Source organism: Dermacentor albipictus, chromosome 1 (assembly GCF_038994185.2).
Source record: "Dermacentor albipictus isolate Rhodes 1998 colony chromosome 1, USDA_Dalb.pri_finalv2, whole genome shotgun sequence".
NCBI classification, from domain to species: domain Eukaryota; kingdom Metazoa; phylum Arthropoda; class Arachnida; order Ixodida; family Ixodidae; genus Dermacentor; species Dermacentor albipictus.
Window position 1 is genome coordinate 487,864,786 of NC_091821.1, and position 13,864 is coordinate 487,878,649.

Consider the following 13,864-nt stretch of genomic DNA (forward strand, 5'->3'; position numbering starts at 1 on the left):
TCTTTTGCAGCGTTCAAGAATAAGCTCATGTAGACGCAAACAAGACACAGTGCTGTGTCATATTTCCCTCTGCATCCATATTCTCGAATGCTGCATAATCGATGCATGAGAACTGTCCCAGACGACGCCTACCTAGACTGCAAAGAAATGAGTGCAATAAAACTTTTGTTTTGGCCAGTTGGTTCATAACTGAAAACCTTGACGAGTAGCACAAAAAACATGGACCAACAAAAACACAGGTACGCATGACGGGCACAAACTTCCAGCTGTATTGCAGAAGCGGTTACAGACGCTTATATATGCACAACATAAACCAGTGACACACAAGTTCCACAGAGTATCGTTTTTGCCGTTAACAATAAGATTAAGTTATTTCAAGATATTGCGCACGCACATTTTTTAATAAAGAAATCGACAAGTGTGAGTTGACTGGTTTTAGTGCGTTGTCAAACTTTTCGTGTTAACGGCAAAAACGATTCTCTGAAACTGACACTTATATATGCACAACATCAACTCGTGCCACACAAGTTTCAGAGAATCGTTTTTCTCTGAAACTTGTGTGGCACGAGTTGATGTTGTGCATATATAAGCGTCAGTAATAGCTTCTGGGATACAAGTGGAAGTTTGCGCCCATCATGCGTACTTGTGTCTTTCTTGGTACATTTATTTTGCACTCCTCGTCAAGGCTTTCAGCTAAATGAGTGCAGCAGAACTGGTCTCACACTGAACTTGATACTGCGCGCCATAAAATTGTTTAGCGCACGGACTGGCACCTAAAACAGCTGAAAATGACGGCGCGGCTTAAATTGCACTTCCCAGAGTTCGGCTACTGGTATCTTTAGCGTCCGGAAGCAACTTTTGCAGCCGAAAGCAGCACATAGATAGCTATTATCCTTGATTCACCTTACATTACAATAATTACACATGAAACATGTTAGAACCACAGCAAATTGCCTTGAAACCACTACCCCTGCAAGACGGCGCTGGGAAGTGAGACGGTCCGCACACATCACTGCTACGAGGAAAGCGATGCGGCAGTGAAATTGCAGAGTTCGAGGCTATATACGTTCTATCTCGCTTCGAAAAATGTCTATAGACAGACTTTAAAGATCCCCAGGTCGCTGAATTTAAGCCGGAGCCCTCAATTACGGTATCTGTGCAACTTTCGAACGTTAAACCCAACATGATCATATCAGAGGACGCACGCCGAACATGTCTGAGGCCAGCGCACGACAACAAAGTTTCAATGGCAGTAGTAGACCCACGGACTGAACAGTACGCGCATGTTAGACTCGCATGCATGCAGGTCTCGTGGCTAAGTGCACGTGACCGTGAGTGCCTCACCCGCGTGCGGTTCACTCCCGTCTGTGGCCCACAGCCAACGCAACTTGTTCTAAGCAATATAGTTTAACGTGGTTTCAAGACTTCTAGAGTTGTACATGCAACCGCATTTTGTAGATCCGCATTTAGTGGACAGGCAGTGAAAGGACAGCTTATGGCAGCGGCGTGACACGAGCAACGAGATCAGTGAAACAAGAGCAGCGACGTCCATCCGACGCAGCCCGAGTCCTCACCCGCGGTGGACGCGAGCGGCTGGTCTGCCGTGTTGGCGTTGAAGAAGGTTCCTGTGCCCATGGTGCACTTGACGTCTCCCGCCTGGAAGCAGCACTCGCCGAACGCCGACGCCTGCTGGTCACCAGCCTGCGTCGCACAACCACTTGCACAAGCGGCACACAGAGCAGCTTACCGAGTGCAGCCGCAAATTTTAAACAAAAATGTTCCCGCAGAACCCATCCCACGATGAATGTTGATGCTAATGCGACTGGCATTGAATCAATGTCGCGATACACTGTATTGTCAATGCAGATACACCTGGAAATACGCTTTGCTTTTTCTACAAAGGCTCCTTTGTACCAATTTGCTGCTGCATTAAAAGTTATTTGCACGTGTGCGAGTACGTGAAAAAAAATTTGCGGAAGTAATGCCCCATCCGTATTGTTATGCATTGTCAACCACTTAACCCACATCAAAGCGACAATATGTCCTCCTGCTATCAGAATGCACAGCATGTCATTATGTGTCAGAGATTAACTCGGCGAAGACATCCTGTCAACTAGTCTCACATGTGGCGCATGCCAAGTATCGAACAATCTGACATCAGGCTCTATATAAGATCGCATACGATTAAGCGGGAATAGTGGATATGTGGTTAATGTACCTATGCGATTTTCTTACAGAGTTAACTTACAATTACGGTATATGTTAAGTGCACTTTGCGCACCACCGGGTGGCAGAACTCGATACTTATTGCCATCACTGGCGCAGGTCGAAGAACGGGGAAAAGCTGATGGAATATAAGGAAACTTGGCAGACAAAACAACGAGATAAAGCTATAATGGTTCGCTGGCCTTCAGAAAGACCGCTATTAGAAATATTGAAATGACAGCCGTGGCTTGCGTGCACATACGCTATGCACATTAGATGGAGGAAAGGTGATGACGGGCACAAGCGATGTGTATGCACGTAATATAGGTAGTGGGGGACACCGGAATAATTTTGACCACCTGGGCATCTTAACGTGCCCCCAATGCATGGGACACGTAGATGTTTCTGCATTTCGCCCCCCAAAAAAGTGCGGCCGCTGCAGCTGGGAGGATTCGATCCTGCGACCTCGTACTTAGCAATGCAGCACCTTAGCTCCTATGCCACCACGGTAAGTTTTATCTGAGAAAGAATGGGAGTTTTTTTTAATTTGAAACATGGAAAGCACCACATATGTACGTGTATCACATTAAAATTTTGGTGCTTTCTGTGCCGATTTTCTTCACATCGGTTAGATGTTTAAGCTTTATTTTCTTTTCAATTGTAACGCGTTTCCTTTTTTGTAATTTTTTCGTGAATTGCATAAAAAGCATCTCTTTCGAAAAGTCACTAAACTCATGTCAGTGCCGTGTTTGCCCTTTCTCTTCTCTGGCATCCAAGCTTTATGTTCGCGCTGTTAGTGTAAATATTGCCTACAATAATACTCCAGTACGACCCTCGATGCCATTCTCTTTGCCTTTTCAAGGTCAACTACAACGAAATTTCAAGCCGTGTAAGAAGCGCAGTTTCAGAAACCAAAGATTTAAAGCGGCCTCCGTGCTAACTACCCCGTTTGAAATACGAGTGAATGCGTCTCGATATACTCACAATGGTAGACGTTTACGATACCGAAACTGAATAATGCGCTGCCATTACCGCTCGTCCGTAGTCTAGCCTCAAACAGTTGTAATTTGTTCCCCGCCCAATCTTCGTGCATATGTGCATGTGTTTGTGCTTGTGCGTTTGTTCATGCGTGTGATCATACTTCCTTGTGCATTACGTGCGCAGGGGAGCTGTGCGTCAATGGCCAAGAAGCCTACACGTAAGCTTTCATTCCTTCCTTCTTTACAGGGCAAACAAAAAAAATACCGAGAACCACTCGTTCCAGCACTACTCCAGCACTTGCATGTATGGGTGCTAATAGATAAAACTTGACGCAAATAATCTCGATCGACTCACCAGGCAAGCGATGGGAATCTCGGCGCCCAGGATTTCGGGATCCGTCATGCCGAACACGCCACTGCAACGACAGTGACAGACAAGATGGAGATAAGCCATCATAGTGCACAGCTGGGCAATGTAAAATGCAGTAAGGTCTACTGAGAGAGAAAGAGAGATTGACAGAGAGGAGACGGAAGCCTGCTGACCACACCGTAACCTGAAGTTTAAGCCATTGGCATACTAGACCCATGCACGAAGACGTGTAACTCGCCTGTTAATCACATAAAATCGTTCAGCCGGCACTGCCATATTTTCTAGGAAACATTTACCACGAGGCATGGCACCCTTCACTTTGTTGCATGCAGTGTATGCAACAACGCAACCTTACAAAGGGGAGAGGTTTCGCTGTAAAGCCATCGCAATAGCTTAACCAGAGAAATCGCAGAAACAACCGAAAATGCACGGGCAGACGATGGCGGCAGTTGGCGGTTAGTGGCTTCATCAAAGGAAGAGCCTGAATTCTCAACACAGTCTGCAGGTGGCAGTGTACCTTCATCTCTGCGTATTCGGATGGGTGTGTATGCTGTATATGCTCAGGATCTGCAATAAAATCATAGTTGAAAGCGCTTGTCCTATGTCGATTTGTCCATCATCCTTACTACGCTATGTTACTTGCATTACGACGAATAACCAACATGCCCAAACCAATTCCTTTCTGAGGTCTTACAAAACTAGTGTCAGTTCACGGAATGGAATACTTGGCAGTACAGTCAGAAGCCTTCCAAGGCCGCTGCTAAGGGCTTGAAACAAGTAGCATGTGTGGCTACGTTTCTCATGCAAGCACAGTACCTTGTGTTGAGAACCTTGGGCAACATGCTGACAGGAATGTCCAGCATATTTGTGATCATGTGGGACCACTCCATCTGGAATCCAAAAGGAGAGGTCATGCTGCAGCATCTACGAAAACGTGAGGCATCGCTGAACAGTACCTACTGTTAGGAATTACTGCAAGTTCATACAAAAAGGTGCTGCTGCATTTATTGAATGTACACTAAGGTGAAATAATAAGTAAAGATTTACTGTTAAATTATATTACTTGAATACTAGAACGAGAAGAGTGGGGTTAACCGAGGGTCAGGAATAGAATACTAGAAGCCAGCCGTACCATGTACGGACGCTTAGACAGGCGGAGAAAACACGAGCAATCGGCTGGAGATGCTGCCGACGACCGCCATGCATTTTGACAGTATCTACTTGAGCCTAACTGATTGTTTATCAAGCACAATGCATTACATTACCTTTTAAATGAACCAAAGATTCAATTCAGCAGTTTATGAAATACCTTCAAGCAAAGTATTTTCATTGCAGATTTCACGCACTGCAGGAATATTTGCAAACAAAGCTTTCGTCAGCCGGCTAGATGGAAGAAAAAAAACACGCAGACCAGTCTTTCCTCGCGATCACGATGACAAATGCATCCCACAACCATTCTCGGCAACGGACCGTCCTCACAGATGGCGCGACAAAGCGCGACCACCGATTAGAGCATCTAAACCTCCGGAGAAAGCTTCACTAAATGTGCCCATATTTGCGGGTTTCCGCAAACACGGTCGCACGTGAGTGACGGCGCTGGCTGCCTGGGCTTCTCCTTTAGGCGTAAAATTTCCCATCTTCATTGTGAGCTGGCAGCGCTGGCTACTGAATGTTGTTCGTTCCAACTATCTTTTTTCATGTGATTCATTACCATTCGTTTTAAATTATTGATGCTACACTTTACTACAGGATTCATAAAGTTCGTTTTGTATCAATCGAATCCTACTTAACCTTTTATGTACGTACTACATGATGTATGCATTAGCATTGTCATTGTTGAATGCTGCAGTATCTTATACTTTGCTTATAATTACGCACGGTATTGTTAAATTGTACTGTTTTTCTGTTCAAATTACTCATCTTTTCTTAATTTCGCCGATTAATCTTGTTGCATAATTGCGTTTTCAATTGGCGTTGTAGTATGCATGCACAATTGCTGTCTTTCTAATTTGTTTTTATCGTTATAAGTTCCATTTCTTTTCTTTTTAATATATATATATATATATATATATATATATATATATATATATATATATATATATATCAATCAAATTCTATTCCGATTTTGATAATGTGGCTAAACAACAAACAAGTTCCCGCACTTCCGTGTGTTGCGCTGCATGAAATTTCGAGCAGTTGATGAATACAGTCGCACGGAACTTCCAGAAGTGCCTGAGTATGGGCCACATGCACTTCAGCTTTGAACGGAACAATTGACGCTATCGACGGCGCGGAGCAGTACGAACCAATCGTCTCAAAGCATGCAAGCGCATGGCGCTAAGAATGACCCTTTGCTGAGCAAAGCGAACAGAATAGCGAACATAAATTGGTGGCGCTACATTGTTTTGGCGCTAATCCTTCTAAAATACGACTGTACTCATCTCACGATTACTGTAGACGGTAATGCGATTAGCATTCAACCAATGTAGCGATACTGTATTCCTGAAGTCATGCTTATTTAACCTGTGTAGGATCACTCTGAGACTGTGTGCGTCGCTTCGACCATATGCACTACTGTCCAGTATCGTCCCAATTTGCTGACATTCGCTTGACAAGGTCGTCCATGCAATTGTAGGCATGACGACTACTGTATGACGTCATCATATTGACAACGATGGAATGACGATGGAGGCATGACGTCGATGGAACGGTGAAGGCGGTATAAAGAGAACGGCGTGACAACAATGAGATGTCGATTCCTAAGTGATATCGATTGTACAACGACGACAGTGTGACAACAGCGACATGAAGACAATGAGATAACAGGGAGTGTACAAAGACGATAGCGCGATGACGATGATAATGCGACGACACCTGGGTGACGAAGCGGGAATAACGACGATGGCGCGATCACGACGGCATGAAGGTGGCGATGTGACGACGGATGCATGACGACGACGCAATGACTATGATGGCATGGCAATGGCGGTATAATCACGATTGAATAAGGACAACATGATTATGATACACTTACGCACAAGGAATGGTGGATCGACGAAGGCGGTATCAAAATGACGATATGACGACAATGGGATGAAGTTACTAAAGGCGTGGCGATGGTATAACGGCAGCGTGATGATGATGATATGGCGACATAGGTATGGCGAGGGTCCGATGTCAAAGATGGATTGCGACGATGGTATGACCGCGATCTCATCGCGCCGATGGTAAGATAATGAATGCATGATGACGACAGCAGAACGATGATAGCATGTCAGCGATATGAGGACAATGGGATGACAACGAATGTACGAGGATGATGGTATGACGACGGCTGTATCATGAAGCTTGTGTGAAGATTATGGTTTGACAACAACGGTATGACGAAGCTGGTGTGGTGACGATCGCACTACGAGGACAGCATGACGACGACGATCTGACAACGGATGCATGATCGCGGCTGACGACAGCAATGACGAATGATTGACGTCGATGGAATGATGGTTGTGCGAGTACGAAGGCATGACGACGATGGGATGACGTTACTGAAGTCATGACGACAGTAAAACAGCTTGGCGATGATGGCGTGACGACGTCGACGTGACGAGAATGGGATGACGAGGCTACAATGGCAACTGAACTGCCATGATGGCATCACGACGTTGGTGTTGCAATAAATGCACGATGACTGTACGACGACGATGGTGTGACGATGACGGCATGATGCCAGTCAGCTGGAAAAGCTGGAATGGCGGCGATACAACTACCACGATGGCATCACGACCACGAGCACAAACCTAGTGACCCAAGCTATTAGACAACTTCAGCCATTGGGTTAACGTAAGAAGCTAAATAGACAGCTAACAAGGTATGGTGCAGAACAGCTGAATCTGGCAAAGAATGCTAGGCGCATTAAAACAGGTATAAAAAGGCGCAGTTTCGCCCGAAGAGCGAAGCGTCGATTGCGATAGTAAATTAGGAGACACCTATACGAAGTAAGGTAGTACTTTTATCGGCCGTATCAACTTGCAAGCATTCGCTTACTAACTAAATTATTAAGCATGGTGTCAGCGCGCGCAGCAAACATGAACACGTCACACTCGATGACTGTGCACCCTTGCTGTCAAAACACAGGCGTGAAGAAACGCGGCAGCAGCAGCAGTGACCGAAGTGACATTCGTGCTGTCTATCGCTTCAACGCAAAGCGAGCGTCGAAGACACACAGCACGCACAATGCTACGAGCACCCAATGCACCTAGACTCTGCCCTCAACGCAGATTGCTGTCAACATGGAGAAAGGAAACTGAGGAAAGGCCCTACCCCCTCCGCGCACTAGGATAAAAGTGTGGAGGAAGTGACGTAGTACGTTCTCTTTTTTGCTGATTTTTAATTTCTTTGCCGTAGCGGCCACGCCTTTCGGGCCACAGTGGCGGCTTTGTTTTGGTTCTGTACGCTCACACGTGTTGCTCCGTAGGTTTCGTACCGTGGCAAAGGCGCCGTGCGGGCAGGTTTGCGTTGGTCTTCGTGTTTTGTTGCGCTCTCCCGTGCTCTCCCGGATGTTGCTGTGGCCATGTGGGACAGGTGGCACTAAAATTCGTGAAGTGAACGCGCATGCAACGCTGTACGCAATGTAGCGCGCCACGGCAATGGCTACGGACGAAGAAATATCCGCGGGAAATTTTGCCCTTTTTCGCGGAATCATGCTAACGTGCTAACGGTTGCTTAGTATTGCTGCGGAGCGCGCGGGTCCGAGCAGCACGGTTGCGCGTAGCGTGGTGTGGTTTCGCGAGAAATGTAAACAAGAGAGGAGAGCTGACCCGATAGGCGGAGCAACGCCATGAGAAACGCCAACTTCCGGCTTCGCTTTAGCTTCACAACGAGTGACGTCAGGGCCTCTCCTTAGTTTCCTTCGTCCGTGGCTGTCAAGATATATGGGGCCGAATCTTATAACGGTTCGGAATACGAACCGTTCGCTTCGCCACTTACGTCACTTGATGTGCCACTCCCAAGCCGGCGGTGCAAGAAGGGGAGGACGCGACCAATAGATGAGAGGGTGCCACCTCTGAAGTGTACGTCACTATATGACGAGCTAATCGAGGAATTGCAGAATGTTTCTGCTTGCTAAACAAATGTAAAATATAAATTTAATATTATACGCCAAGTTCTGAAGTATAAACGTGTGGTGCCGGGCGTTTACGCAATGCAGAAGTAATTTATTAATGTCATTCTTTTTTATTCTCAGCCGACAGGCGGTATCGCAAGCGTAAATGAGTTGGCAGAGCGCAGCGCCATGTCGTCTGCTACCAGGAGCTCGCAGGATGCACGCAACAGGAACGCACTGCCGGCACTTCTCAAGTAGCGAGCGCGACAAAACCGCGAGCTGGTTCTTAGGGACACCTTTACTAGCCGACTATATCAATTTTCCATCTTTTTTCACCCTTCGTCATCGGCTCGGACATGACTCGCTCACCGCCGCGCTGCCGCTGTCCCTGCGATAAGCCCCACAGCGCGTCGCGTGATAAAAGCAATGGAACTTGAAATCGAACATTACGATACACGGGCCCTGCATTGCCTGCGCGAAGTCAAATCGAATAGTGTGGTGCTGACGGTGCGCGCTGTGCCGTAAAATTGAGTAACAAAGTGCGGCACTCCCGAACCAGAAAAAAAAGGCAGCCATGCAAATAAGAGATCTCCACAATATCTTCCCGTCCTGACTGTATAGTTTTATCAGCCGAACGATGGAAGTGCTGAACCAGCCTAGGTTGAACCCTTCTGACTGCTGAACGGCGATCTGCAAGCTATTCACGCTGGCGATAGCACTGAGAATTCGATCTCACCATGCAAATATCTCCTTGGCATTAGCTTTGAAGCTGAGGTCACGGGAAAGCTGACCCAGCCCTTCAACCGGCCAATACAGTAATTGCGAGAGCAACTTTGTGGACGGTGTCGGCAGCAGAGATCTAGGTCATTCCGATGAATGCTTCACGTCCGACCGACCTCTGGGAGCTGCAGGTCAGTGGCGATGAACCGCAGCGCGCAATATTCCTTCCTCTGCGTGGAATGGCCACTCGTACGCTTGCACCTGAGTCCCCTACATTTGATAGCGTAGCCTGCAAAAGGTTTACTTAGAAAGCCAGCAAGGGCGGTGCAACTCATTATCCGTCACTTCTTCGAACGCGTATCGCGCTTCCAGCCGTGGTCGACACCGAAAGAGGAACGCCAAGCAGACGACGAAGGCAAGTAATAGCGTCCGAAGCAACCAACGCACGCGCGCGCGACGCCCGCGTGTCTCCGGGGTCGCGCGACCGGCGCGCGCGGCCAGGGTCACAAGCCAAAGCCAAGCCACAGCAACGGAACCCAAAGCGGACTACCCCTTCGCCGGTTCCTACGACCGGTTCGCTTTGAAGATGATTGACAGATGCGTGACGTATTCGAAAATTGCGATAGCGCCCCGCTGCCTCTGACGACCTGTGACGTAATAAATATTTTGGCCAATCAGGTGAGGCCAAAGGAACGGTTCCCCAACCGAACCGTTATAAGATTCGGCCCATGGCCGCGTGACCGCGCGCAGCCGCCACATGCGCAGTTGCAGCCGGAAAGAACGCCGCCCCTCCCTCCCCTCCCTCCGGTGCCTCGCGCGCGAGAGAAGGTGGCGCGCTTCCTTTTCATATTCGGCCCTTTCGCGCGGGCTTTTCGCTTTTTCGCGCGGAGTGAGAGCGCGCGTGCTCTCGCACGCTTTCACTCGCGTATAGACGAGGCAACCTAAAGTTTGCCCGCGCGGCACCAGCGCCGAATGCTCCCCTAGCGGACCGATGGAAGTTTGGAGGGTCGTCGCTGCGCTAGCGCGCGCCCGTGTTCTGTACGGCGGGAGCGCTCGTGCGCGTGGTTTTTGCGATGCCGAGTGCGACCTCATCAGCCAGGAAAGGTGGCACGCAATACTGATGTGTTGTTGATTGCCACAGCAGCCTCGAAAACACGAAAGGTCGTACGCCTCCCATGAAGTTCTACAGATTTCCTGGGAAGTGGTACGAGAACAACAGACGACAAGCATGGATAACTGCAGTGCGCCGAGTCAAGTAAGTCTCATACTTTTGCATTCGCGTGTAATATCTTGAAAGCGGAATAGTCGTATACCTGTTTTTAGTGCACGGCCGTTTGTTTAGTCGTGTCGCGTTGTTGAATTTTGGTGGCATCCGCCGTTTGTTAGCGGTAAATGCAGGCGTGTTGCGCCGCTAAGCTCTACGATGCGTGCTCGATTCCCAGCCACGGCGGCCGCATTTCGATAGGGGCAATACGCAAGAATACCCTTGTTACCGTGTGCTTTGATTTTTGTGCACGTCAAAGAACCCCCAGATGTTAAAATTATTCCTGAGACTCCCCATTACAGCGGGCCTCATAATGATTTCGTGGTTTTGGCATGGTTTTGGCACTTAGAACCCCCGAATTTATTTGATTGCACTGTGCCTTCCCTCGCGATCGGCATGGACGAGCTCGAGAGAATTATTTCCCTTTTTCAAACGCTGCAACTTAAATTACTAGTTGTGCAGGTAACGAAAGGGGCCGCGCGCTACTTTTGTGTGGTAGCAGACCGTATTTAATGCAAGCCGCGGTCGTCGCGTGCGTCGGGAAGCGGCAGATCGGAAAGCAGCCGCTCGAGAGGTGCGCGTTATGTTTGTTGTTTGCCCATGCTTTCTAAGTATCTAAGTGTACAAGTATCATAAGTTGTAGTGGCACCACTCTTGTAGAATAATATATGCACACAATCACAGGAACGTTACCTTTGCAAACATAATATTGGGAGTAATTTAATCCCCACAACAAATAGGCACACATACTGCTTCATTCATATGCGATGCAGATGGAAGCGGCGCCAAACAGACCAATGGCAATCACAACAGTCTTCAGCAGCCAGCACCACAGGGGCATGTGCTTTTCTACTGCAGCGACGCAGCTCTTGAGCAGCAGCAAGACACGTGTGAAACAGACTCCAGAACATGCCTTCGTGAAGTGACGCAACCGTCAAGAAGCAGCCCAATGGATCTGCAGTCATCGAGTAGTATGACAACAGAAGTTCCTGCTGCCAGTGTGACTTATGTTGTAGTTGAAATAAAAGTGACTAAATTTCTGAACATGGTGCGTACCTCTAACTCGACGTCGTCTACGATCTTGTCGGACACCTGCGACACGCACTTGGCTTTCACTATCACATCACCGTCCACAATTTGTTAAACGCCGTACACGTTCGGAAGCAGACGCTCCCCTATCGTGAGGTTGCCGCCACGAAAAAAAGCTGTCGGCGTCGGCAGCCTTCTTGAAACCGCACGGCAAGCTTTGCATCGCTGTTGCGCAAGCAGGCGATCTGCCGCCGTCGAAAACGGAGCGCCGTGAGCACGAGCAGCGAAGAAAAGCGCGGACAACACAATGTAAACAAAGCGCAGACTGCGCCACGGCGCGACCGCGCGGCTTGACGCATCCACATTGGGGGCGCTGTCAGGAAGCGCAGTAGCGCCGCCTGGCCATGGTTTTCTCGTCTATAGACAAGAACGGCACCGAGAGCGGCGCTGCTGCGCCGGCGTTGAGAGCGCCGCATGCGGAGCAAAATTCTATTAGCCGGTGGTACCCCTCTCCCATCTCGTTCGCGCCGCCTTGATTGCCCCCTGCACTGCGCGTGTTTGCGCACGTTTCGCGCCGCGCGCGGTGTGTGCGCGTGGACATTTCTTTCGAAGGGCGGTGTACAGTCTCTCTCACATTTAGGGGAAAACTCGAAGCGCATTGCATCGCGATGCGGCGAGCGCTTGAGTCAAGCGGCGGCAGCAGCTCGCGCAGATGCTCGAGGGGCGGGATCTTGAACGGCGTCGTCTGCTACGGCGGCGCACGCTGGCCGCATTGTCGAGAAACGTTCTACTGTCAGGTGCAGGGCGCTGATCACATCGTTACTGCGTGAAAGCAGCCGATATTCTTTGCTAAGCGTTGCGCGACGCCCACTGATACGCCTCGAATGTAAGTTCATCGCTGCATGGCAGTCATAGACGACGTACTGATTCCACACATTCTTGACGGCGCGTTTCTGGAAGGCGACTATATATATTCTAACGCGATAGGACGCCGATCCACACTGCTCGTGCTGTGCAAGAACTGCTAGAAGAGCGCGCAGTCACTCTCTTGGAGCGGCCGCCTCAATCCCCGGGCGCCAACATCATTTAAAAATGTCTGGGGCTCGTTGAAAGTATCGCTGGCGCAACATCCCCTCTATCAGTCGCCCGAGGATAGGCTTCGATCCACCGTCGTCAGCGACTGAGACGTGCAGCGAATGAACACATCCCTGATCAAGTCATTCTACACTTCACTGCTTTCCAGGATGAGCGCTGTCATCGCTGCCGCTGGGGACATGACGAGATACTAACTGAAGTTCCGAGCGTGACGTGTCCAATTCCCCACCGGCGGGCAGGATCTTTCTGGTGTAGCGAATGATTGTCGAGAAAAATCACTTCCAGCTCATTGTCTGAACCTAAAACGTTCATTTAATCGTGTCCGTTTGTTTCACCGTGTTCCACTCCTATTGTTGAGTGCTTTGTTTTCCTTTCGAGTCAAACAAAGACTGAGCACGTTGCGCGCACATCTTGGTGCGTTTTGTCGCTGCTCATTACGGTAGCACACACAGTGAAGAAATATACGTGCACACGCTCAGTACTCCGGACTTTCGAAAGAACAAATGAACCATGTTGTCAAAAGAAGTTTGTGGAACTCCATTATCGCCAATGAAGGATCAGAGTGGGGCGACGCACAACGTTTAGTAAAGACTATCAGCTCAGTTCCTGCAGTACCGATGAAATCGGTGCACTGCCCCTGACAGTACCACGCTTCCTGAAAATGCGGCCAGCGCGCGCCGCCGTAGCAGACGACGCAGATCACGACACTGCCCCTCAGGCCTGTGCGCCTGCTCGAGCTGCTGCCGCCGCACGACTCATTGCTTGCCGCATCGCGACGCAATACGTTCCGAGTTTTCCCCCTAGTGTGAAACAAGCTGCACACGCTATATTTGCCTTTAAGAAGATCGGTACGCTTCACGATTATTTTTATGGCTGCAATGCGGCGAAAGGGCAGCGTCTGCTTAACCATGTAAGGGACGCTGAGCAGGTAATTGGAAACGACATCGTATGTGCCGCCGGAAAAATCGTCAGCACATACGATGCGGCACATACATACAGCACCAACGAGCTAAAGTCATTTTTGCAGTTTCTCACATTATGTTTGCTACAAATCCGTGTTGTCTCTGATGGCGACAACGGACTTCTATCGACACTGTGCG

General features: G+C 48.9%; 1 protein-coding gene across 1 annotated transcript in view; it reads right to left on the bottom strand.

The window, feature by feature from the left end:
- The window catches only part of LOC135912715 (glycerol kinase 5), a 200,486-nt gene that overhangs the window by 44,750 nt on the left and 141,872 nt on the right, over positions 1 to 13,864 (bottom strand). Inside the window, exons 9-11 of the mRNA XM_065445237.1 lie at positions 4,372 to 4,445; positions 3,541 to 3,601; positions 1,575 to 1,701 (exon numbers count right to left, since the gene is read on the bottom strand). Coding sequence (XP_065301309.1) covers positions 1,575 to 1,701; positions 3,541 to 3,601; positions 4,372 to 4,445 — 262 coding nt within the window. The remainder of the gene's footprint in view (positions 1 to 1,574; positions 1,702 to 3,540; positions 3,602 to 4,371; positions 4,446 to 13,864) is intronic.